The 23655-nt window shown below is 47.3% G+C and overlaps 1 protein-coding gene across 1 annotated transcript in view; it reads right to left on the bottom strand.

The window, feature by feature from the left end:
* ATRX (ATRX chromatin remodeler) overlaps nucleotides 1-23655 on the bottom strand; it is an 86967-nt gene that overhangs the window by 40110 nt on the left and 23202 nt on the right. The window contains 9 exon segments of the mRNA XM_077479342.1: nucleotides 404-545; nucleotides 892-1080; nucleotides 3017-3028; nucleotides 3030-3114; nucleotides 3694-3787; nucleotides 4106-4169; nucleotides 4172-4299; nucleotides 4513-4652; nucleotides 16157-16235. Coding sequence (XP_077335468.1) covers nucleotides 404-545; nucleotides 892-1080; nucleotides 3017-3028; nucleotides 3030-3114; nucleotides 3694-3787; nucleotides 4106-4169; nucleotides 4172-4299; nucleotides 4513-4652; nucleotides 16157-16235 — 933 coding nt within the window.

Here is a 23655-nt window from a genome sequence, read left to right as displayed (position 1 = left end):
CCCCAGGTAACCCCCCCCCCCCCCAAATCCCAGAGAGCCCCCAGTATAACCCTCCCCCCCCTCAACCCCAGAGAACCCCCAGTATAACCCTCGCCCCACCAACCCCAGAGAAACTCAGTATAACCCTCGCCCACCAACCCAGAGAAACCCCAGTATAACCCTTGCCCACCAACGCCAGAGAGCCACCAGTATAAACCCCCCCCATCACTCTCCTCTCTCAGCCTTCGCTGGTTCCGGTTTATGATTTCACTCCCTCCATAAAAACCACAACACGGTTGATTATTATTTACTATTCCGAGTGATTACTGATCAGTGACCCAGAAAGGAGACAATATACAATTTCATCTTAATATGAAAGATGTGAAGAGGCCGCCCCACAATTATTGGGGAATAAGATTCTTACCGTCTACCTGGTGAGGCTTCAGCTTAGTCACCAGGCTCTTGTGCACCTGAACCAGGGGTTCCTTGGTCTCCTCGTCCTCATCCAGGACCAGTTTGGTGGTAATTGGACACTTTACAGGTGAAGCATCTTCCAGAATGACAACCTGGAGGACCCAAAAGAAAAGTTTCCTGCTAATGTCAACCAGATACTGAATACACTAAATATAATCCGGCCCTTGGGAGCCGCATGCTGTCCTGCGCCAATCCCATAGAAATTAGATCTCTGGGACTCCCTCTTCAACTCTACAAACAGAACCTGCAGTCCCATAGGCTGTCACTGAACCTCGCCTCTCATATTACAACCAATGGGGATACAGGGTGCCTGTGCCGCACAAACCAAATTCATCAAAGGATCTTTCCCAGTTGAGTTTATAACATTCATTACGCCCAAACCGACGGTGATCCGTGTATCCCCAGCATGCCGTGTACATGGCGGGAACACCCCCTCACCTCCCGCAGCTTCTCCCGCTGTCGCTCTCTCTCTGCAATTCTCTTCCTCCTCTCTTCTTCCATTTTTAAGGCATTCTGAGTTTCAGATCTCAGCTTGTCATCTTTTAGGATTCTCCGGATCTTCTTCCGACCTTTCCCTGGAGATTTGGAGTCCGAGTCGTCATCATGGTCACCGTCCTCTGAATTACCCTAGAACAGAAGAGTGATCAATCAGAACATCCTCTGACGGGAGATCAATGATATCCGAAAGCATAATGATGCACTGAAATACACCAGAGACCCCACATGGGGAGGACAACTATTCTATACTGACCCACGGTCTATCACCAGGACCACCATTCTTCTTTACTGACCCACGGTCTATTACCAGGAGGATCATTCTTCCTCTACTGACCCACGGTCTATTACCAGGAGGATCATTCTTCTCTACTGACCCACGGTCTATTACCAGGAGACCATTCTTCTCTACTGACCCACGGTCTATCACCCGGAGGACCATTCTTCTCTACTGACCCACGGTCTATTACCAGGAGGATCATTCTTCTCTACTGACCCACGGTCTATTACCAGGAGGACCATTCTTCTCTACTGACCCACGTCTATCACCAGGACCACCATTCTTCTTTACTGACCCATGGTCTATCACCAGGACCACCATTCTTCTCTACTGACCCACAGTCTATCACCCGGAGGACCATTCTTCTCTGACCCACGTCTATAACTAGGAGGACCATTTTTCTTTATGGACACAGAGTCCATCACTGGGAGGACATTCTTTACCGACACATGATCCATCACAACTTCACTAGGGAAACCAGGGTAATTAGTAAGCAAGTTGGTGTGAAACATGTCTACTAAACACCTTGGATTGTTTAGGTGTCAGGTTTTTAAACTTCATGGACTTTCAATAAATATTTCTCCATTTCTGAATGTGCTGCTCTACTTTGTTTTATGGGGAAACCCGGGGCCACAAGAATTCCCAAAAGATGCTGGAGGGGTTAGAATACTATATGCATCTCCCAAGCACAAATAAATGGTTTAGGGTGGTGTGCCCCATAGGTAGGGCAGGAAGAAGACTTTTTGATCAGCCAGAAGTTCTATTCCTTACATCTGAAGAATGACAAACAGTGACACCTACAGCATACAGGGAGGCATTACAACCAGCTCCAGACTACACACATGTCTGCCATAGCTTATTCATCCTGGGGTCCTATGCAGAGAATACATTGCAATGCATTGCCTGGCTGTGTCCCCATACACACAATGCATTGCCTGGCTGTGTCCCCATACACACATTACAATGCATTGCCTGGCTGTGTCCCCATACACACATTACAATGTGTCCCTGAGGTCAGAGGTGACCAGGACACGACCTCTCTATAGGGATGAGCCGAACACCCCTCCGGTTCGGTTCGCACCAGAACATGCGAACGGGCAAAAAATTTGTGCGAACACTGTTAAAGTCTATGGGATACGAAGGTGAAAAACCAAAAGTGCTAATTTTAAGGGTTAATATACAAGTTATTGTCAAAGTGTTTGGAGACCCGGGTCCTGCCCCAGGGGACATGTATCAATGCAAAAAAAAAAAAAAAAAAAAGTTTTAAAACGTTTTTTAAAGACTGCAGTTTTTTCAGGAGCAGTGATTTTAATAATGCTTAAAGTGAAACAATAAAAGTGAAACATTCCTTTAAATTTCGTACCTGGGGGTGTCTATAGTATGCCTGTAAAGTGTGGGGGGGGGGGGGGGGAGCGGCCCCCTCCTGAACCCGTACCAGGCCACATGCCCTCAATATGGGGAGAGTGCTTTGGGGTAGCCCCCCAAAGCACCTTGTCCACATGTTGATGGGGACAAGGGCCTCATCCCCACAACCCTTGCCTGGTTTTTGTGGGGGGTCTGCGGGCGGGGCTTATCGGAATCTGGAAGCCCCCTTTAACAAGGGGACCCCCAGATCCCCCTCCCCCGTTTTTAAACGGTAACGGGTACATTTTGAATTTGCCACGAACACCCTAAATTGTTCACTATTCGAACAGGCGAACACCCGAGTCGCACTTACCTTCGTCTCGAACATCGGCTTATCCCTACCTCTCTATAGACGTACATTTACACCGATTATCTGACCAATACCTTGGAGTCACTGGGAGGAGTCCTGCACCTTTATCCGCCTCCTCTTCTTCTTCTGCTTGTAGCTCCTCCCTTTTTCCTCGGCCTCCTTCCTCGCTGCCCTGTAATAGAACAGAAGCCAATGGAGTTATGTCTGTCCCTCTGAGTCACACCTCTTCCCTGTGCCGCTCTGACACCACATTATAGAATGAGGTCCCATGGACAGGACCTCCTCACAGTGCCATCCACTGGGTGAGGGGATCTATAGAAAGATCTTCAGTTAGAGGTAAGCCAACATATTTCAAGGGACAAAGCCGCCTCGCCCTCCTCAGAGCATGTGGGTGGTAATATAAAGGGGTTGGGGGGAGGAGGCATTGTCATATGGGCTGTAAATTGGAGGTGCACAACAATAGAAGGTGCTATACTAAAATTATACCAAAAGTAACGTGAGATTGGGGAGGGGCCTTGTGTCACTCTTCAGGTGATGGGAATATGTGAACCTGTAGGGTACGATTACTTGTCACACTCTTGCTAGCAGCAGGAGGGGGGGGGGGGGGGGGGGGAGTGCTTGTGAGCGCCCCTTCATAATGGATTATATAGCAGTGAGGCAGAGGAATAAGTTCAGTTTTGGGGGGGATCATCATACATTGGCGGGTTTCTTAGTAATGTGTGCAGAGTGGAGTTCTCCTTTATGTACTGACCTTGTTCTGGGTCGCTGATCATCAGAGTCACTTTCACTGTCTCCCTCGCTGACATCAGAGTCGTCGCTGCCAGATCCAGACTCATCGCTGGTCACTACAAGACATGAAGGCTGGATCACACCAAAATACTGCCATGCATTCTACAGCCCCCAACATGCCTGCACTGTACGTGAGCGCTCTATCTTGTATCCATGGCTGCACTGCTGGAAATCCTGCACAGTTTTCTTAATCATGCTTGGGGTGCTGGGCAGAAAAGGGGCGACTCAACGCAATGCGCAGCTTAATATAACCAAAAGTCCGGGGGGGGGTTCTGCAACCGTTGCCCCGGAGCTGAGATCACGTGACGGGGTCAGCCCAATGCAGACCCCAGTGACTCATTGTACCCAATGCAGACCCCAGTGACTCAACATACCCTTTCTTCGGTTTCGCCGTTTTCCATCCTTGGCATTAGCAGATTTGTCTTTCTTCTTTTTCTGCCGTCTTTTTCATCATCAGACTCGCCTTCGCTCACAGACAGCTTGTGGCGCAGCAGGCGGTGTCTGTATCGAGGCTTCTTTGCAGATTCTGAGTCGCTATCAGAGTCTGAACTGTCCTCATTGGTAGGATCTGTTATATTCAGAGAGACAAAAATAGAAAGTCAGTAAAGAGTTACCTATCACTCCCAGCAAGGTTACAGGGGTTACCCTCTAATCCAATGTCTGACATTCTTACACCCATTACAACAAGACATTTGTAGAAACCTATACAACGTCCAAAAGAAAAGGATTTCCTTTAATATCACATTACCGTTTACACAAATGTCAGTAAGCTGAATCTCACCATCATCCTGATCATCTTTGCCATCTTTCCGAGATTTGACCTTCTTCTCTTTCTTGCCTTCCTCGGGCTCATCAGAAGATACTTCATCATCAGATGACAAACCAGCTTTTATTTCCTGCAGAAGCATCTTCTTGGCGATCCTATAAGACAAGCAGGAAAAACACATTGACTGGAGGCTTCGGGTCTTGTAAGCTCCTGGTGGGAATGTGACTGGCTGAGATCTCAAAGGGGGTCCCCAGGAAAGAGAAACCCTTCACTCACTGACAGCCAGCTTCTCAATGGTTCAAAGAGGTGAATGATCTACAGATATTTGGTTCTGTGAACATCTATGGCAGTACCTGCAAGCTATGCCAATCATACAAGAGGGTTGAGGCTCTGAACGTCTATGGCAGTAGCTGCAAGCTATGCTGATCATAGAGGAGGGCCGAGGGACTCAGTAGTACACATTTACTTTCAAACCACTAACCCACCCCCAGCTAAACAGCACCCCCCTCCATTGCTTACATCCTCTATGTCCCAGTTGTAGCCCATTCAGGTATTTCTTCCTCAGAGGTGAACACCTCAGCGGTCCACAACTGTGATATGGAAGAGCAAGCCAGAATCCCGGGTTGGGTACAATGAGTGCAGTTTAGTAAAGGAGGGGTTGCCTAAAAGGAAAACCAGTACAACACAAACACACACCAGCTAAAGAATGGTCATTGTCACAAAGACTAAAAATGAGGGAAATACAAAAATTGAGTTACTCCTTCAGGCATGATAGATAAAATCTAGAGGGGAAAAGAAAAAAAACATCTGCAGTGTCTGTACATGGGCATTGTATATGAAATCATAATGTTCCACCTTGTGTTCACAATAAGAACATCCATCGATATGCATGAAAAGCTTTGCAGAATGTGACAGCACCTTTGCTGGGGGGGGGGGGGGGGGTACTGTATTCTTCAGTCCATGCCAAAGATGTGTTGGAACATAGACTAGCCAACCAATGTATGGGGAAGACCCTATCCACCTGTCTTTATGCAGTCATACAATCAGGCAGAAAAAAGGTCAGAATCTTCAGTTATTGTTCACATCAAACACTGGAATGAGGGAGAAATGTGATCAGAGATTGTGGGCGACACCAGAAGACCATCAAGGCTGGAAGAATGTACATCACCTGGAACCTTGAGGTCAAAGGGCTACACCAGAAGACAACCAAGGCTGGAAGAATGTACATCATCACCAGGAACCGTGAGGTGAATGGGCAACACCAGAAGAAGACCAAGGCTGGAAGAACATACATGAGCTGGACTCTTGCGGTGGATGGGCGACACCAGCAGAAGACCATCACAGCAGGAAGAATGTACAACACATGAAACCTTGAGGTGGATGAGCTGCACCAGCAGATGACCACCAAGGTTGGACGAATGTACAACACGTGGAACCTTGAGGTGGATAGGTGCCACCAGCAGATGACCACCAAGGTTGGACGAATGTACAACACGTGGAAGCTTGAGGTGGATAGGTGCCACCAGCAGATGTTGGGTTCCTGCCAGGCCAAGAACAGAAAATTGAGGCAGCAGTGGGCACATGATCACCAAGGTTAGAAGAATGTCACCTGGTTTGATGAATCTCCATTTCAGCTGAGGTACACAGAAAGTAAGCCAGTCCCTAGACCTGAATCCTATAAAACATCACAATGTGCAGATTGCTTAATGTCAACATAGACCAGAATTGTATGTGAAAGCCGCACCATGAAGAATGAAGGTTGTTTGGAGAGCACAGGGAGGCTGTAGCCAGTATTAGTGTTCCGAATACATTGTCTAGGGAGTGTAATGTGCGTCTGGATGGAGGTCCTATGACCAGAAGGTAGGAACGTTGAGGGAAATCTTGTCAACATGAATTGTGTATAGAAATATCCTTGGCTTTTTCTCCGTGTTAAGGTTTGGAGAATAGGTTCCTGAATTTGGACATCTGGAAGGGCAATAAAGGAAAGCATTTACAATTTTCTAGAATGGTGTGGTTGGCAAGTTCAATGTAGGACCTCACTATGGCTCAGAGTTTTCCATGTACAATCTTACTCTATCTGTGAGGCTGAAGGAGAATATAATGTTCATTTTTATCATCTATTTTAGGATTGTTTATTTTGCACTACTCTTTTTTTCCTTATTGTATGTCTAGAATACTCTTTAGGCCTATCCCGAAATCTATAATTCTCTGGTATACACAACGCTATATAATGTACTTAACTCTTACCTTCCCAAGATTCCTCAAGGTCTGCCATGAGGGTGAAGGAGGAGCACCTTATACACAGACATCCCTCTTTGCTGTGGCTGATTACGCTGCATTACAGCAGTTTATTCATTCACTTCTATTGCACAGTCTTTGTCCTGCCACCTCTCTATGTCCTGCCACCCCATCTAACAGGCTATGCAAGACTGCCAAGATCCAAATACACGTCTACTAATACAACCGGCTTCTAAACTTATTTAAAATCATTTTAGAAGGAAAAAGCCAAACATAAGGCCCCTGTCCCAAAGAAGGAACTTGGAACGTTCTAGACTGAACAAAGTTGTCCATGTATAAAATAAAAATGTCCAACCATGTAGAGAGCAACTAAATAATAAACAGACAGGCAGATAAGAAATAAGTGAAGCTTTGCTATATCAATGTACCCAAACAATCCCACTATATAGTGCACTTCCTGGTATGTGAGGGTGCCTAGTTGTGCTAGAGATCTGCATGGGAGGGTTGATTCCTTGAGAGAGATCTTCATGGGACAGTGTCAGACAGCTGGATCCTGGGGAGATCGCCATGGGACTGCTGGTTCCTGGAGTGAAATCTGCATGGGACGGTGTCGGGGAAGGCTGGTTCTTGGAATGAGATCTGCATGGGACGGTGTCGGGGACTGCCGGTTCCTGGAGTGAGATCTGCATGGGACGGTGTCGGGGAAGGCTGGTTCCTGGAGTGAGATCTGCATGGGACGGTGTCGGGGACTGCTGGTTCCTGGAGTGAGATCTGCATGGGACGGTGTCGGGGACTGCCGGTTCCTGGAGTAAGATCTGCATGGGACGGTGTCAGGGACTGCTGGTTCCTGGAGTGAGATCTGCATGGGACGGTCAGGGACTGCCGGTTCCTGGAGCGAGATCTGCATGGGACGGTGTCAGGGACTGCCGGTTCCTGGAGTGAGATCTGCATGGGACGGTGTCAGGGACTGCTGGTTCCTGGAGTGAGATCTGCATGGGACGGTGTCAGGGACTGCTGGTTCCTGGAGTGAGATCTGCATGGGACGGTGTCAGGGACTGCTGGTTCCTGGAGTGAGATCTGCATGGGACGGTGTCAGGGACTGCTGGTTCCTGGAGTGAGATCTGCATGGGACGGTGTCAGGGACTGCTGGTTCCTGGAGTGAGATCTGCATGGGACGGTGTCAGGGAAGGCCGGTTCCTGGAGACCTGGGGTGAGATCTGCATGGGACTGTGTCAGGGAAGGCTGGTTCCTGGCGTGAGATCTGCATGGGACAGCGTCAGGGACTGCTGGTTCCTGGTGATCTGGGATGAGATCTGCATAGGACTGTGTTAGGCACTGCTGGTTCCTGGCTGGTCAGTAATGGGGAAATAGACCACAGACAATGGGGACCTATCCTCTTTTGGACCGTATACATTTAATGTCACTGTCATGCCAGTGGATAATTGGAAGTCTATGAAATGATCTCTACAAGGAATTTATGAAAAGGAAGTTCAGACAAGTAGTACAGGGGAGTGTCCCCGTAATAAGCACACTGAACGCAGAGAGTCTTCATTTACACATTGATATAGTCAGCTTGATACCAGCAAGAAGTGCGTGTCCTTCCATTCCATACATCTCCAATACAAGTCAATACTTCCTTTACCTTTTTCTACTTTTTTGGGAGACAATGAAATCCCGGATGTTGAGCCCCCAAGCTGTACTTTATTCTGCACTTCTGGTGGGTTTTGGGCAAGGCTCATCTTTATGAATCTCCAATAAAGGGGGGGGGGCCTTTTCTGAATTGGACATAAACGGATAACTGCTGAAATAGAAGAATTGGGGACTCCTTTATAAAAGTGCATGCCATCCTGACTTCACTTCTTGGCGAGCCCCTAACCTGGAACATATGAAGCATTTTCTCCAACACCCTGAGGAAGCAGAAGGGTGACCAGGCTTGAGCTTACACCTTCATAACTATAAGCAATGGCCATTTCCATACTTCATCCTAAAAACAGTCATTTTAAGGCCAGAAAATGATCAAAATGTATCCTCCTGCTTCCCTACAGGTTTATGGCTTAGAGACACAAAGCTTGAAGGACTAAGAAAGGAGCCAGTTATAAAAGACACACGGAATGCAGCTCTCTGTTCAGTTGTACATTATTCAATGTATTTTTTCATACAAGTACCCAAATATGACCCGGTATCATCAGCCTCCTGCAGTCCTTGTGCAGCAGATTATGTGCTAGGAGGGGGGTGCTAATAGGAGAAAAAAAGGTGACAGAGGGATGAGCTCATCAGTCTGCTGCTTCTCCTTTGTCTTGAGTTCAATGTTACCCATTTGGGAGTCCCATTTACTTTGATCTGGGGGTCTGCCTAGAGAGGATCCCCCATCCGGGGGGGTCTGCCTAGAGAGGATCCCCCATCCGGGGGGGTCTGCCTAGAGAGGATCCCCCATCCGGGGGGGTCTGCCTAGAGAGGATCCCCCATCCGGGGGGGGGGTCTGTCTAGAGAGGATCCCCCATCCGGGGGGGTCTGTCTAGAGAGGATCCCCCATCTGGGGGGGTCTGTCTAGAGAGGATCCCCCATCGGGGGGGTCTGTCTAGAGAGGATCCCCCATCCGGGGGGGGGGGGTATCAGGTAGATAAATACAATGCACATTCTGGTCTATCGGTGTCACTGACCAATAATGAGCAGCGGCCTCAGAGTCAACCGCTGTGACCAAGTTGCTTGACAAGCAGGTGGTTAGACTGACTGCACAGTGACAAGCTCTTCTAGATGGGTATTCACAGACCTTTGTATGTAATTATCTTTATAAATGATATTGGGTCTGGGATTAAAAGTAAAATTTCTGTCTTTGCAGATGACAGTAAGCTATGCAGTGGAATAACGTCCTTACATGTCTCCAACTTACAAGCAGACCTTAATGCTCTGTTTCATTGGGCAACAAAGTGGCAGATGAGGTTTAATGCTGATAAATGTAAAGTCATGCACTTTGGGGCTAATATGTATGCATCATACATACTAGGAGGCAGTACAACGGGGGAATGGTGGAGAAGGATCTGGGGGGGGGGAATCATTGGTGGAGAAGGATCTGGGGGAAAACCAACGGTGGAGAAGGATCTGGGGGGGGGGAAATCAACGGTGGAGAAGGATCTGGGTGTTCGGGTAGATAAGCTTAACAACAAGCAATGCCAAGCTGCGGTTTCTGTCTTGTATAAGAGGTATGGACTCCAGAGAGAGAGATATCATCTGTACAAATCATTAGTAAGACCTCATCTGGAATATGCCGTTCAGTTTTGGGCTCCAGTTCTCAGAAAAGATAATAGATATCAGGGAACTGGAGAAAGTGCAGAGAAGGGCAACCAAACTGATAAGAGGCATGGAGGAGCTCAGCTATGAGGAGAGATTAGAGGAACTGAATTTATTCTCTATGGAGAAGAGGAGATTAAGGGGGATATGATCACCATGTATAAATACATAAGGGGGGGGGGATATGATCTCCATGTATAAATACATAAGGGGGGGGATATGATCTCCATGTATAAATACATAAGGGGGGGATATGATCTCCATGTATAAATACATAAGGGGGGGATATGATCTCCATGTATAAATACATAAGGGGGGGGATATGATCTCCATGTATAAATACATAAGGGGGGGGATATGATCTCCATGTATAAATACATAAGGGGGGGGATATGATCTCCATGTATAAATACATAAGGGGGGGGATATGATCTCCATGTATAAATACATAAGGGGGGGGATATGATCTCCATGTATAAATACATAAGGGGGGGGATATGATCTCCATGTATAAATACATAAGGGGGGGGATATGATCTCCATGTATAAATACATAAGGGGGGGGATATGATCTCCATGTATAAATACATAAGGGGGGGATATGATCTCCATGTATAAATACATAAGGGGGGGGGATATGATCTCCATGTATAAATACATAAGGGGGGGGATATGATCTCCATGTATAAATACATAAGGGGGGGGATATGATCTCCATGTATAAATACATAAGGGGGGGGATATGATCTCCATGTATAAATACATAAGGGGGGGGATATGATCTCCATGTATAAATACATAAGGGGGGGGGGGTATGATCTCCATGTATAAATACATAAGGGGGGGGGGGGGGATATGATCTCCATGTATAAATACATAAGGGGGGGGGATATGATCTCCATGTATAAATACATAAGGGGGGCATATGATCTCCATGTATAAATACATAAGGGGGGGGGGGTACGATCACCATGTATAAATACATAAGGGGGGGGGTACGATCACCATGTATAAATACATAAAAGGGGGGTACGATCACCATGTATAAATACATAAAAGGGGGGTACGATCACCATGTATAAATACATAAGGGGGGATATGATCTCCATGTATAAATACATAAGGGGGGATATGATCTCCATGTATAAATACATAAGGGGGGATATGATCTCCATGTATAAATACATGAGTGGGTGGTAGAGGAAAAAAAGATTTAATCTTCAAATACGGAAAGGTTTCTTAACAGTAGGTGGTGTGAAAATGTGGAATAGACTCCCATTGGATTCTTTGCTAAATGTACTCAATAACCTAACTGGATATAGACATTTATTGGGGGGTAATCAAAGGAATTTTTCACCCCTGCTGTAGCAAATTGGAACATGCTTTGCTGGGTTTTCTGCCTTTCTCTGGATCAAGTGTGGGTATGGGATTGTATAATTGACAGGATTGTATGATGTTTTTTGTTCTTTATCGGTTGAACTACATAGACTTGTGTCTTTCGACCACACTAACTATGTAACTATTTAATGAGGTGGCTCGGGGTACTCACAAGTCGCTTGGTTGGTAATGAGGTGGCTCGGGGTACTCACAAGTCGCTTGGTTGGTAATGAGGTGGCTCGGGGTACTCACAAGTCTGTTGGTAATGAGGTGGCTCAGGGTATTCGGGGTAAAAGTCTCTCCTGACCATTGGACAAATTCTTACAAAGTAAATTAAATGCATGGACAAGAGTACTTTTGAAAAAATTTATTGCAGCTATAAATAGAAATGCATTCCATACAATGAGCCCGGGGGAGGAAGATCCTCGTCACCCGAAGCTTTGACACACAAGATGCAGAAATGTAAAAATATCAATGACAGATATGTGGAGGGGACACAGCACTGCGAGGACGGGGGGTGGGGGGTGGGGCACAATCTGAAATGCGTTAAGGCTTCTTCAGGTGCCCAGGTTACGGTTGCATAGCTCATGGAAAACCACCCTTGCTGGCCACAAACAGAACATATTTCCCAATAATCCGCTGCCCAGGCAGTCTACTTTCTGGATCTGTTCCAATTCAGCTGCTGGAGTCATGGGCCCCCAAAGGTGTCCCACTAGAATCATGGAGGGGGGAGGCCAGGGGATGGTTATCGCCAGAATCATGGGGGGAGAGGGGGGTGGTTATCTCCGGAATCATGGGGGGAGAGGGGGAGGTGGTTATCTCCGGAATCATGGGGGGAGAGGGGGAGGTGGTTATCACCGGAATCATGGGGGGGAGAGGGGGGGGTGGTTATCACCGGAATCATGGGGGGGAGAGGGGGAGGTGGTTATCACCGGAATCATGGGGGGGAGAGGGGGAGGTGGTTATCACCGGCATCATGGGGGGGGGAGAGGGGGGTGGTTATCACCAGAATCATGGGGGGGGGGGGGGTGGTTATCACCAGAATCATGGGAGGGGAGAGGGGGGTGGTTATCACCAGAATCATGGGAGGGGAGAGGGGGGTGGTTATCACCAGAATCATGGTGGGGGGGGGGGTGGTTATCACCGGAATCATGGGGGGGGGGTGGTTATCACCGGAATCATGGGGGGGAGGGGGGTGGTTATCACCGGAATCATGGGGGGGAGGCGTGGAGAGGGGATGGTTATCAATGGAATCATGGGAGGGTGGGGTGGTTATCACAGGCCTAGAAGGAGGGTGTTGAGGGAGGGATGGGCTGGTATAAACCTTTTTCCAGATTGACAACAGAGCAGCTTTGAGTCCTCATGGATCACCCCCACCCCATACACCAGATAACAGAACAGACTGGTGACGGACAAGCCAAGTGATTACAATAGAATGGACAGGATGGCATTTAGAAGGCAAGACCCCTTCCAAAGATTTTCCTTGCTTTAAAATCTCCACCTTGAGGAGGCAGCAGAGGTGGCCTCCAATATGACCTGCTGGTGGCCCCAAGGGTGGTTAGAATTAGAGGATGTGTATAGCCCAAGCACAGATTACAGACAGTAATGTTCGGCTTATGGCCTTCCACCTTCCCAGCATTGTCCACACCGAGCGTGCAGAGTGTTGGGTGATGGATGGTTGGAGGTCATTCTTAGTGCCAGCCATGTAGATCTTTGTATCGTCAGCAGGTGGGTGGCATCACTGTACTGGGTTGGGGGGTAGAACATGGCCTGAAGGTGAAAACCAATAGACCCTTCCAGGTGTGGGCAGTGCTGTGTTCCCACCACCTCACAGAACACATCTCACCCGTCATACAATCAGTCTTTAGCAGTTGTGCGATATTCAAACTTTTAAAACTTCTAAAAATGTAAAGAAAAAAGCTGCTAAAGAAACTGTAGTAGAAAATCTTATATATAGAGATTTATATTTCTTCTTCTTTAGTACTATATGTAGGAAAAGGTAGCAGCAGACATGTAATATCACAGAAGCCACACGCTCCTGAAATGATGTCCAATTTACCTACATGGAACCAGCAATAAATATTATTCCTAGGAGAGCAGCACATGGATTGGAGAACATTCCTGGGATCTCCCAGATCAGGAAATCACATCAGATCACCGATTGGAGAGAAGGCTGAAAAAAACTCATCCAATGGTGGGGAAACTTCCATCAGCCTTCCCTCAGGTCAGAGATCACAGATTCATAACATGGTACACCAGATCCAGAGAAAACACCAATCAGATAACAGCAAACCAGCTAATGAATAAAGGTGAGCCAGGAAATGGTCTTGGTCATAGAGTGTCTGAAAACCTGTCCTTGGGGCTAGCTCAATGTGAACCGTCCTCTGCCCATTCAGATCGCTGTGGTCTACACTACAAGCTCAACATGAACCAGTCCTTGGCTCATTGAGATCCGTGCGGTCTACACTCATAGCTCAACGTGAACTGTCCTCTGCCCATTCAGATCGCTGTGGTCTACACTCCTAGCTAAACACGAACCAGTCCTTGGCTCATTGAGGTCCGTGCGGTCTACACTCATAGCTCAACGTGAACTGTCCTCTGCCCATTCAGATCGCTGTGGTCTATAATAGCTCAACATGAACCCATCCTCTGCCCATGGAGATCTGCATGGTCTACACACCTAGCGCAACATGAACCTGTCTTCCATCCCATTCCGATCCCATGTCTATACCCATAGCTCATCATAAACCCATCCACTGCCCATTCCGATCCCATGTCTACACTGATAGCTCATCATAAATCCATCCACTGCCCATTCTGATCCCCGTGTCTAAACTCATAGCTCAACACGTACCAGTCCTCTGTCCATTCCGATCCTTGTGTCTACACTCCTAGCTTAACAAACCCATCCTCTGCCCATTCTGATCCCTGGGTCTACACTCCTAGCTCAACAAACCCATCCACTGTCCATTCAGATCCATGTTCACACTCAACAAGAACCTGCCCTCTGCCCATTAAAGTCCCTGCCGTCTACATTTCCCGTTTCTGATATGGTAGAGGAAGGGACTCCCACTCTTTCCACCATTATGCCTGAACAGCCAATCACCAGGCCGGTGCTGTCAGGTGTGGTGAGAGGAGGTTCTTTGGCCTTGTGTAGCCCCCCCAACTAGAGAGCGTACACACAGAGTGTACCACAGGTGAGCAGTATGTATCAGCAGAAAACGGGAGGGGGCATTACAAGTTATTTCCAACTGATCACGTAAAGCGGAACTAAAGCCATCAATTTAAGAGTTTCAAAACACAGTTACATTCCCACCACATGCCAGGAATGTAAACGTCACATTGGTTGTGTCCGCAACCGAACAAAAACCATCCAATCGCTGGTGTCATAACTGATCATGTGCTGCACCATGGCAACTGAAGATCAAACAGAGGCTAAGATGGCGGCTTCCATGGCTCAAAACAATGGGAGGGTTTAGCTCCGCTTTAGTACAAAACAAATGGTTGTGGGACTTTCTGTAGCATTAGGGGGTTCATCATCTATACACCTTTAAAGTCCCTCCAATGGCCCCTCTCAAGGACTGACAGCAAAGAATGAGCATGGCAGTCAGAGAAGTGTTAGCAATAGCAGTCCTCATAGCTTGTATTCTAACCTCATTATGCCCCAATATACAGATGGCCACAAGAGGGAGCCTTTCCGTATCAGTGTGTGAAATTAAAATATGGAGCAGCAAACAAAATAAAGGTTATGTCAAATAATCATTTCACTCAGCTTAAAATAACTATAAATATTCACTTAAAACTAGGTTCACTTAATATAAAAATGATTACCCCAATACATGTACAGTTTGTATACATGCCAAAATCTGATAAATCGTCCCTGAAGAACCTACAAATTTTTTATTTTTTTTCCTAAATAGGGCAGTGAATATGGAATCTATAAATCTGTACATAATGAAGAAAATATGGAATTTTAAAAGTGTTTTTGTGTAAAATTTATCTCGGAAAATGTTTTTGCCATTTAAAAATCACCGTTCTATAAAAAGCGAAGTGTATAAAAATGCACGGTACACGGGGCAGAACAAAAAAAGCCAACACATGTTAGGGGTTAGACCACCCCCCCATCCCCCAATACAAATGGTGGAATACTCCATTTTACATTGTAGTCCTGGTGAAGGGTGGACATCCAAGCTCTGAACACGGGTCGGCTTTTTTACTCTGCTGATTATCTAAAAATCTCATCTTGGACCTGCGTGTGGCACTCTCTAGTTCATGTGGTTGGACTTTGCTGTATACCCCTTACTGGGGGGTCTTGGATACATGAGAGAAGCCTTGATCAATGAGATGGATCCCACCAATCCCATGAATCTGGCGTGTCAGGACACAACAGACCAAGTCACCCCCAGAGCTCACACTTTATTCCAGAAGCTTAGAAAGCAGATTCTCCATTCCCGACCAAACATTGGGTCAATCCAAGTCAGGGATATCTCAACATGTACACCAGTTACTCTGCCGTGGATTTATAACACACCCTATGCAAGGTGTGTAATACTCAATTTATCGGTTCATTGGTTTTCGGGTTTTTGGCCTTGGTTTTCCGACCACTCGTTCAAGCTTGCGAGTAGCCTGGGATCGAGTCTTTACAAGGCAGGAAGTCCGGGTTTGTACAACCTGCTTGCTCTTCCGATGCTTTGCTTTGGAGCCACGCTTAGGGTGTGTTATAAGCTTTTTAAAGTCCGTATGACTGGAATCATACCTATTCTCAGGATCCTCGTCATCATCGTCTTCTTCATCCTCAGCAGCATGTGCACCTGATTTTGTCCCTGCTTCATCACCTAGAGAATGGAAAAAATTTTAAAAAAAAACAACGATGAAGATTTATATTCTTATGTAGAAAAAAAATCTAGACTGACTACTGCAGCACAATTCTTTATTAGACTAAACATCACTATATATAGGATTCAGTGATAACGTGAATGGAATGACAGTCGACATAAAACCTCTCTTTATGTTCACTGAGGGACAGAGGAACTCTTGAACCTTTGGGCTATACTGCCACCTAAAGGCGAGCTGGACACTGACAAATCCCTCCCACCACACAAAGCCAGTCCAGGATAACTCCTCCTACTCCCATCATACCTCAGCTCTGTAGTAAATCAGTACAGAAAAAAAAAAAAAGTACAATCAGAGGGACGGAATCCCTCAATGAACTCCATGAAAGGGTTCTACAGAAAGTACCAAAATCATAGGCAATATGGGGGGGTCTGCATGCAGTTCAAAGAGCTGCCTGAAGAACCCCCACACCTGAACCAGTCATCAGCATCCAACTGGCAGCACACATGACATGAAGATCAGGAGGTCTCGCCAATCAGACAGACACAGCTGCTTGTAGTAATACACACCTTGACAGAAAATGGTGGAAACCAACCCTTGAGACCATAAGCTTGTATGATGAACTTCTTGAGCCACCAAGAAAATGGAGGGACTAGAAGCTGGAGCACCCTTTAAGTCCTTAATCCTGTCCTTACAAAAAGAAAGGGCTCTGAGGGTTCTAGTTCCCCTACAATGGTTGATGCACACACCACCGTGGTGTTGTCTGACTGAATTAGTCCAAGGTTGCAGAGACGGCAAGATCTCCTGCAGTTCCAGAATGTTGATAGGAGACAATGACAGTGTCCAGGACTTCTCCCCAGCCTGGCATCCATCGGGAGGCTCTTCCAAATAGACTGAAAAAGGAAGGACTACCCCAGTACCAGATACCTGAGACACTAAGGGTCTTTTCTTTGATGCCACATGACATGGTTAGTCCAGGGACTGGACTGTGGCGTTGCGATTGTTGGCTTGTGAAAGGTCTGAAGTGAAACCGGGCAAACAGAACTGCCTCAAAAAAAAAAAAAAAAGTCTACTATCAGACCTAAGACTCTCAATGAAAAGCAGACAGGGACATGCATGGTATGCATCTTTAGATGTCCGATGAAGTCATAAAGTCTCCCGGGTAACTGGAGACAATGACAGACCTGGTGGATTCCATACACCGGTTCTGAACTCAAAAGGAAGATATTCAGTGTTTTTGGATCCCTTTGGGTTTGGAACCAGTGAACAGGTTAGTGAAAAACCTAGGAGGAGAACATTTTGCCACATAAACTGGGAAAAGGACATCTTGACCCAGAAGACCTAATAAAGAGCCTCGATGGAGGTCAGCTAAACTGAGCAGCGAGACAGAGTTTGAAGGTGAAAAGACGGGGTAGGGAATGAAAACTTAGCCTGTAGCCCCTGAATGCCACCACCTGCTGCCTTGCTTTTGAGATTCAAGTAGTCCAAGTGCTTAAAAGGCAAAATAAAATACCACCCAGTCTCCCAGTTGTCAGGGGGTATGGTGGGCTTGGACCCCCAGTTCTTACAGGTGGGCTGGGAGTCAAGATTCAGGGCCTGCGACCTGACCCAAGGAAATGGTACAGATACATAAAGGTGAAGAGTTAAAAAGTGAGTTTTTTAGGTTTCCTCAGCTGAGGGAGATGGTTGCTCTAGCCACCAGCAGCAGCCTTGATAATATGAATGGGGAAAACCGATGAGATGTTCTGCATCAGATTATCGGATCAGATGCTTCTTAGGACACAGGTTCAGCAGCCCTCCACATGTGTATGAAGAGGAGACCCATGCAGGATGTTCAACAGAAAGCTTCCAGCAGATCGTCACAGCTGATGCTTAAAACTTCCACCAGTTGATCTAAACGTTCCATCAAGGAATCAAGCACAGCAGTGGCCAGCTCTTTATCAAAGAGCCTGGCCCAACTAGCCAAGGTCACATCCAAGATTGTGGGGCAGGACCTGTCACAGTGAACAGAGCTTCACAGGAGAACTTTCAACTGTTTATTGCCTCAGTAATTGGCCGATCCGTTAGTCGCTGCACTCAAGTTTTATACTTTACTGCATAAAAATGCAAAAACTTCCGCCTTTACAACCACTTCTGGTATTCAGTCAATAAGTGGAAACATCCTGACAAGGTTTTCTCCTCCACTCAATCGCCATAAAGACAACTTGGACTAGACGGTGCAAAGAGAACAACTTTGTGGCTTTAAGTGACCCAAGACTGGAAGCAAACTGATCCTCTAATATCAGGAGTTGAGCACATTGCATCGATAAGAGCTGGAATAGTCCCTCTTAATCTGGGACCAATGGTAGAAAACAGACTCCTAGGGGGCTAGATCAGACTGGAGCAACTCAACCATACATTGCATGGAAAGGTGCAGAGGCACGTGGCCAGGGTCAGTATATATAGTCTTCCATGACTAGTAAAACCTTCTGATAGGACAGAGGAACCAGTCACAGCGGAAGTGGCCTCTTATGACAGATAGACTCCAGGAACATGACGACTCAGGGCTGAGGACAGTGACCATATCAGTTTTTCCACAAGAACCTTCGGCCAGTCTAGAGACAAGAACACATTATACCAACCTTCATACTCCTGATGCGCTCACGTCCTAGTCGCAAGATATTACTTGGGTGGGTACCATTGCTGTCCTGAAAGATTCTTGGAAACAACATTACCAGTAAGCAACTTAGATTTTCCCCATTTCGCCTTTTAGGTCAGTACCTTTGAGAGGATAAGCGAGCACTTACCCTAGGGTGGGACTACTGCTTGCAGGACTCTATGCCCAAGGCCTAGTCCTGGGCAAACAAATCCAGTCTGTAGTGCTTAACGAAAGTCTTAAAACTTGACCATGTTGCTGCTCTGCAGATCTGTTCGGGTGTAGCACCAACCCACTCTGCCTGTGACTTTGCCATGGCCCTAGTACCATCAGGGACCTCCACCCCCTTTGGTATATAGGCCTGACTGATATACTATAGCCAAATGGCTGAGGTTGGCTATCTAGAGGCTTTGGACCCCTTCCTAGCCCCTGAAAAAGAAACAAAAAAGGAATCAGATTTCTAAAACCGTTCTGTAATCTCCAGGTATTTTAGTGCACATCTCCTGACATCTAACCTGTGGAAGAAATGCTCCTGTTCCCTCACAGGATTTGAACAAAAAGTGGGCAAACAGATTTCTTGGCTCCTGTGAAACTTAGAAGCCACCTTTGGCAAAAATGCCAGATCGGTGTTAAAAATAATCTGATCCGGAAAGACTTGAAGGAAAGTTGCCCTCCTCAAGAGGGCTTCTAGCTCACTAACCCTCCTTGTGGTAGAGATTGCTTCCAAAATAATTCTTGAGGGTTAAAAATGTCACCGTACAAGACTCAATAGGCTCAAAAGGATCCCCTGTAAGAGCCTACAACACCAGGGAGAGATCCCATGCAGGAAAAGGATGGGAGACGACTCGTCTCTGCCTACTTAAAGCTTTAAAGAACCTGGATATCCAAGGATTCATTGCAAGTTTTTGTTCAAGGAACACACTTAAAGCAGAAACTTGACCCTTAAGAGTACTAAGGGCCAGTCCCTTATCTGCCCCACTCTGTAGGAACTCCAGCACTGATACTGGGCTGCGAACGTTAAAAGGAGCTCTCTGTACACCAAGAATTTAATTTCTTCCAGACCTTCAAATAAATCTTGCGAGTCTCTTTCCTACAATTTAGAAGAGTCGTTATAAACCTTTCGGAGAACCCCTTATTTCTCAGCATTTCCTCCTCAGTAGCCAGGCTGCCAGATTCCACCTCCTCACCTGAGGGAAGCAGATTGGACCTTGATAGAGGAGGTCTTCCCTGACCAGTAATTTCCAAGGTGGTTCCACCGCCAGCTCCTTTAGGACAGAAAACCATGGCCTCCTGGGCCAGTGTGGTGCTATCAAAATCAGGGTCGTGTCCTCTGACTGGAATTTCCTCAGGACTGCAGGCAACAGTACAGGGAGGGGGAAGGCATAGCACTTGGGAAAAATGCCAACTCTGAGAAAGATCGTCCACCCCTATTGCCCCATCTCACCAGTTCAGAGAAGCGGGGAGTCTTTGCGTTCTCCCTTGAAGCGAAAAGGTCCACACATGGAACCCCCCCCCCCCCCCCCCCACTTCTGGATATCATCCTGTAGATGACTTGACATGGGAACCAGTCGCTCTCCCTCAGCTTCCTCCAGCTGAGGAAATATGCCATCTGATTTAACTCCCCTTTTAGGTGTACTGCAGATAGCGAGCACCATGACCTCGGTCCATTTGAATATTGTTTCAGTTAGACCCCAAAGGGAACTGCTTCTGGTGCCCCCGTCTGCTGATGTAAAAGCAACTGCTTAGAAATAGTCTGAGCAGACCTGGACGTGATGCCCCGAAGCTCCTGCTGGAAGTCGCTGAGAGTCAGGGAAATGGCTCTCAGCTCTCTACAGTTCGAGGACTTCCATGCATCCTCGACTCCACAGGATCCTTGTGTCAGACTCGACCCCAGGTGTGCTCCCCAACCCATGCCGCTTGCATCTGTTGTGATGATCTTGGACACTGGCAGTACCCATTCCAGACCCTGGGATAGATTTGCTGCCTTTCTCCACCACAAGGACCTCTTCACCCGTATTGGAATGAGCACAGTTGAATACAAGGACCTTTGAGTGTGGTCCCAAACTTCCAGAATGAACTGCAAAAGGCAGAAGTGCAGTCCTGCCCACCTTACAGCTGGAGGGGTAGCCGTCAGTAATCCCAAAGCTGACGTTGCTTTGTAGAACTGCCAAGGCTTTGTCTACTTTCACAATTTTTTCTTTTGGAAGGAAAACGCTCCACTGGGTTGAGTCCAAAATGTAACCTAGGATGGTAACCCTCTGGGATAGAACCAGGTTGGATTTCTTCAAATTTAATAGCCATCCCAGATGCTCCAACACACTCCTTGCTACCTGCAAATCCTGGACCAGTTGCTCCGGTGAAGGAGCAAAAAGGAGCAGATCGCCCGGGCATGCGCTCACTGAGACTCCCTGAAGTCGTAGTCGCCAGTCTCCACCATAACTTTGGTGAATATCCGGGGAGAAGAGGATAGCCCAAAGGAGAGGGCTCGAAACCGAAGATGTACTATTTCTTCCCCGGGCCTTACTGCTAGTCTGGAGGAACCTCTGATTGTCTTCTGCGATCGGAATGTGCAGATGGCGTACATAGATCTAAGGGACGCCATGTAGCAATTCGGAGGAATCAGTATTTTCATGGAAAAAATGGAATCCAGCCAAAATCTTTTGTAGGAGATTGATATGTGCTTTTATATGCGTTAGCCAGTGCTCCATCTTACGTGCCATGGCAGGCTTAAGATTGCCTAGAGAGAAATCCCAGGACTTGAGGAGGGAATCCATCCTCTTGTCTAGCACCCCCATATCTTCAAAAGCCAAGTCTGTCTTCCTGGATACCCGAGAAAAAGCTGCATCCAGTCTAGGCGACTTGTTCCACATGGCTGCTTCATCCTCTGAAAAAGGGAATCTGAGCTTTAATGCTCTAGAAAAGAAAGGCTTGCTTTCTGAGTCTCACCATTCCCTTTTAATGGTGTCGATAAAAGGACCTCATGGACCAGAAAGACCCTTTTCTTTTGCTCTCCAAAATCCTTGTACATCTGATCACGGAGAGACAGCAATTTTTTTTTCTCCTCTTGGACACTTAGAGTGGTGTGGATGGCTCCCAGGAGCTCTTCCACTTCCTCCAAGGAGAGTTTGTATCGGGAGTTTCTGGAGAACTCGCTATCCACCACCTCTGTCTGACTCCCTTGAGGAGTCTGAGGATGTGCTGTCAGGTTCATCCTATAAGGCCTCTCTAGCTCCCCCAGGTAACCCTTCACTAGCGGAGGGGCCTGCCAATGGACCAGGTGCAACATCTTGCTTCGCTGGCAGAGGACTAGCTGGGGGTTGCATAGGTTGAAAATTTTCAAACGCCGCTTTAAAAGATTGGAAGGTGCTAGAAAGCTCTTTAACAGAAGCCGCCAGGTCAGAACTTTGTTCCGTAGAATGTTCCTTGATCAAACCCTCCATGCAAATCCTGCACAAAACCTTTCCTCAGGACTCCCCTAAAGTACTCCTACATGATGGGTACTTTTTTGGAAGTATGAGAGAGCCTGTATTTTTCAGTGAAACCCAGCACGGCATCTGCTAGTGTAAAAATAAAACACTAGACTGACACCAGGAGTGTAATCCATTCCCCCCGCCCCCAGGACAGACCACCACCACCACCACCAAGATCCCAGATGTACACCTCCTCCCCTCTGACCACCAAGAGGGGGGATTCACTCGGGGAGCTAGGTGGGAAGATGGTAAGGGAACACCACCCCAGGGTTCCACTTGCCTTAGTCTGGCTGGTGCTGGCGTCAGCGGGCACAGAACGGAAACCGTTTGTCTCCGACATCCCTCAAGCCAGAAAATAAGCGTGGTCCACCTCAGACTGCTCCTCTGTCACTACAGCTTTAATGGAGCCCACAACAGCCATCGCGCCGCTCATTAATCCCGCGGCCCGGAACCGGAAGACCACGGGTCAAGCGGAAGTGTCCTCCCCTGCCGGAAATGACGTCACCCGCCATCCGTTCCAGCCTTGAACTCCATGCTGGCCGCCCTAGAGTTAAGGGAACTCAGACAACTCCGCATCACCTTCCCCGGGCTGCTGAAAACGAGTGCCCAGGCCTCCACATTCCCCAAGGGAGGACAGGGTGCGCAATGTCACTGCAAGTAACGGACTCCCCAGATCTGCTGTCATGCACGAGAGACCTGTCTCTCCTTTGTAGGACAACACCGGCCTTAACCTCCCCAGCTGAAAAAGTCCCAGGTTCCTAGAGATGTCTCCTCATTGGAGGAAACACCGAAACTGATGGGCTGGAGGGATGGCGTGATTTAAATCTCCGATGGAGGCGGTGTTTTCTGAGAAGGGAGGAGCAGAGGTCTCTCAGAGGTGCTGTCCTGAAAGACGAAGTAGGGAAAGCCCCAATGCAAAACAAAAAGGTCACCTGTGGGCCAATTCTGCCGTGTCCAGGCTAGCGAGGTCCAGAGGCCAGGTTGAGGACGGCCATGTCAAATAACTTGAAGATAGAAGTATTGACTAAAAGTTAATAAAAAGGTGATAGGAAAGTAGTGTGTGTGGAGGGTTATTAATTTACACAAAAGAGCTGAAGAGAAGATATCCATCCTCATAGGGCACAGGCAAACTGAAGCATGTCGGGGGTGGGTGGGGTTTATCCTGAGCTAGCCTACCGCTTGCTTGCCAATGTCAAATCCTCCTGCTGGTGGCAGTATAACATGCATGATAAAGTAGCACTCTAGGCAAAACTTGTGTTTTCATTCTGGATGGGGTAAGGGAGGGTTATAACACGTCAAGTTTATTTTTTTTCCCCA

This window comes from Lithobates pipiens, unplaced genomic scaffold (assembly GCF_037356315.1).
Source record: "Lithobates pipiens isolate NorthernLeopardFrog02 unplaced genomic scaffold, aLitPip1_a1.2 Scaffold_158, whole genome shotgun sequence".
Classification (NCBI taxonomy): Eukaryota; Metazoa; Chordata; class Amphibia; order Anura; family Ranidae; genus Lithobates; species Lithobates pipiens.
Note: the sequence above shows the minus strand (reverse complement) of the source record. Positions and strands in the feature narration are given on the sequence as shown.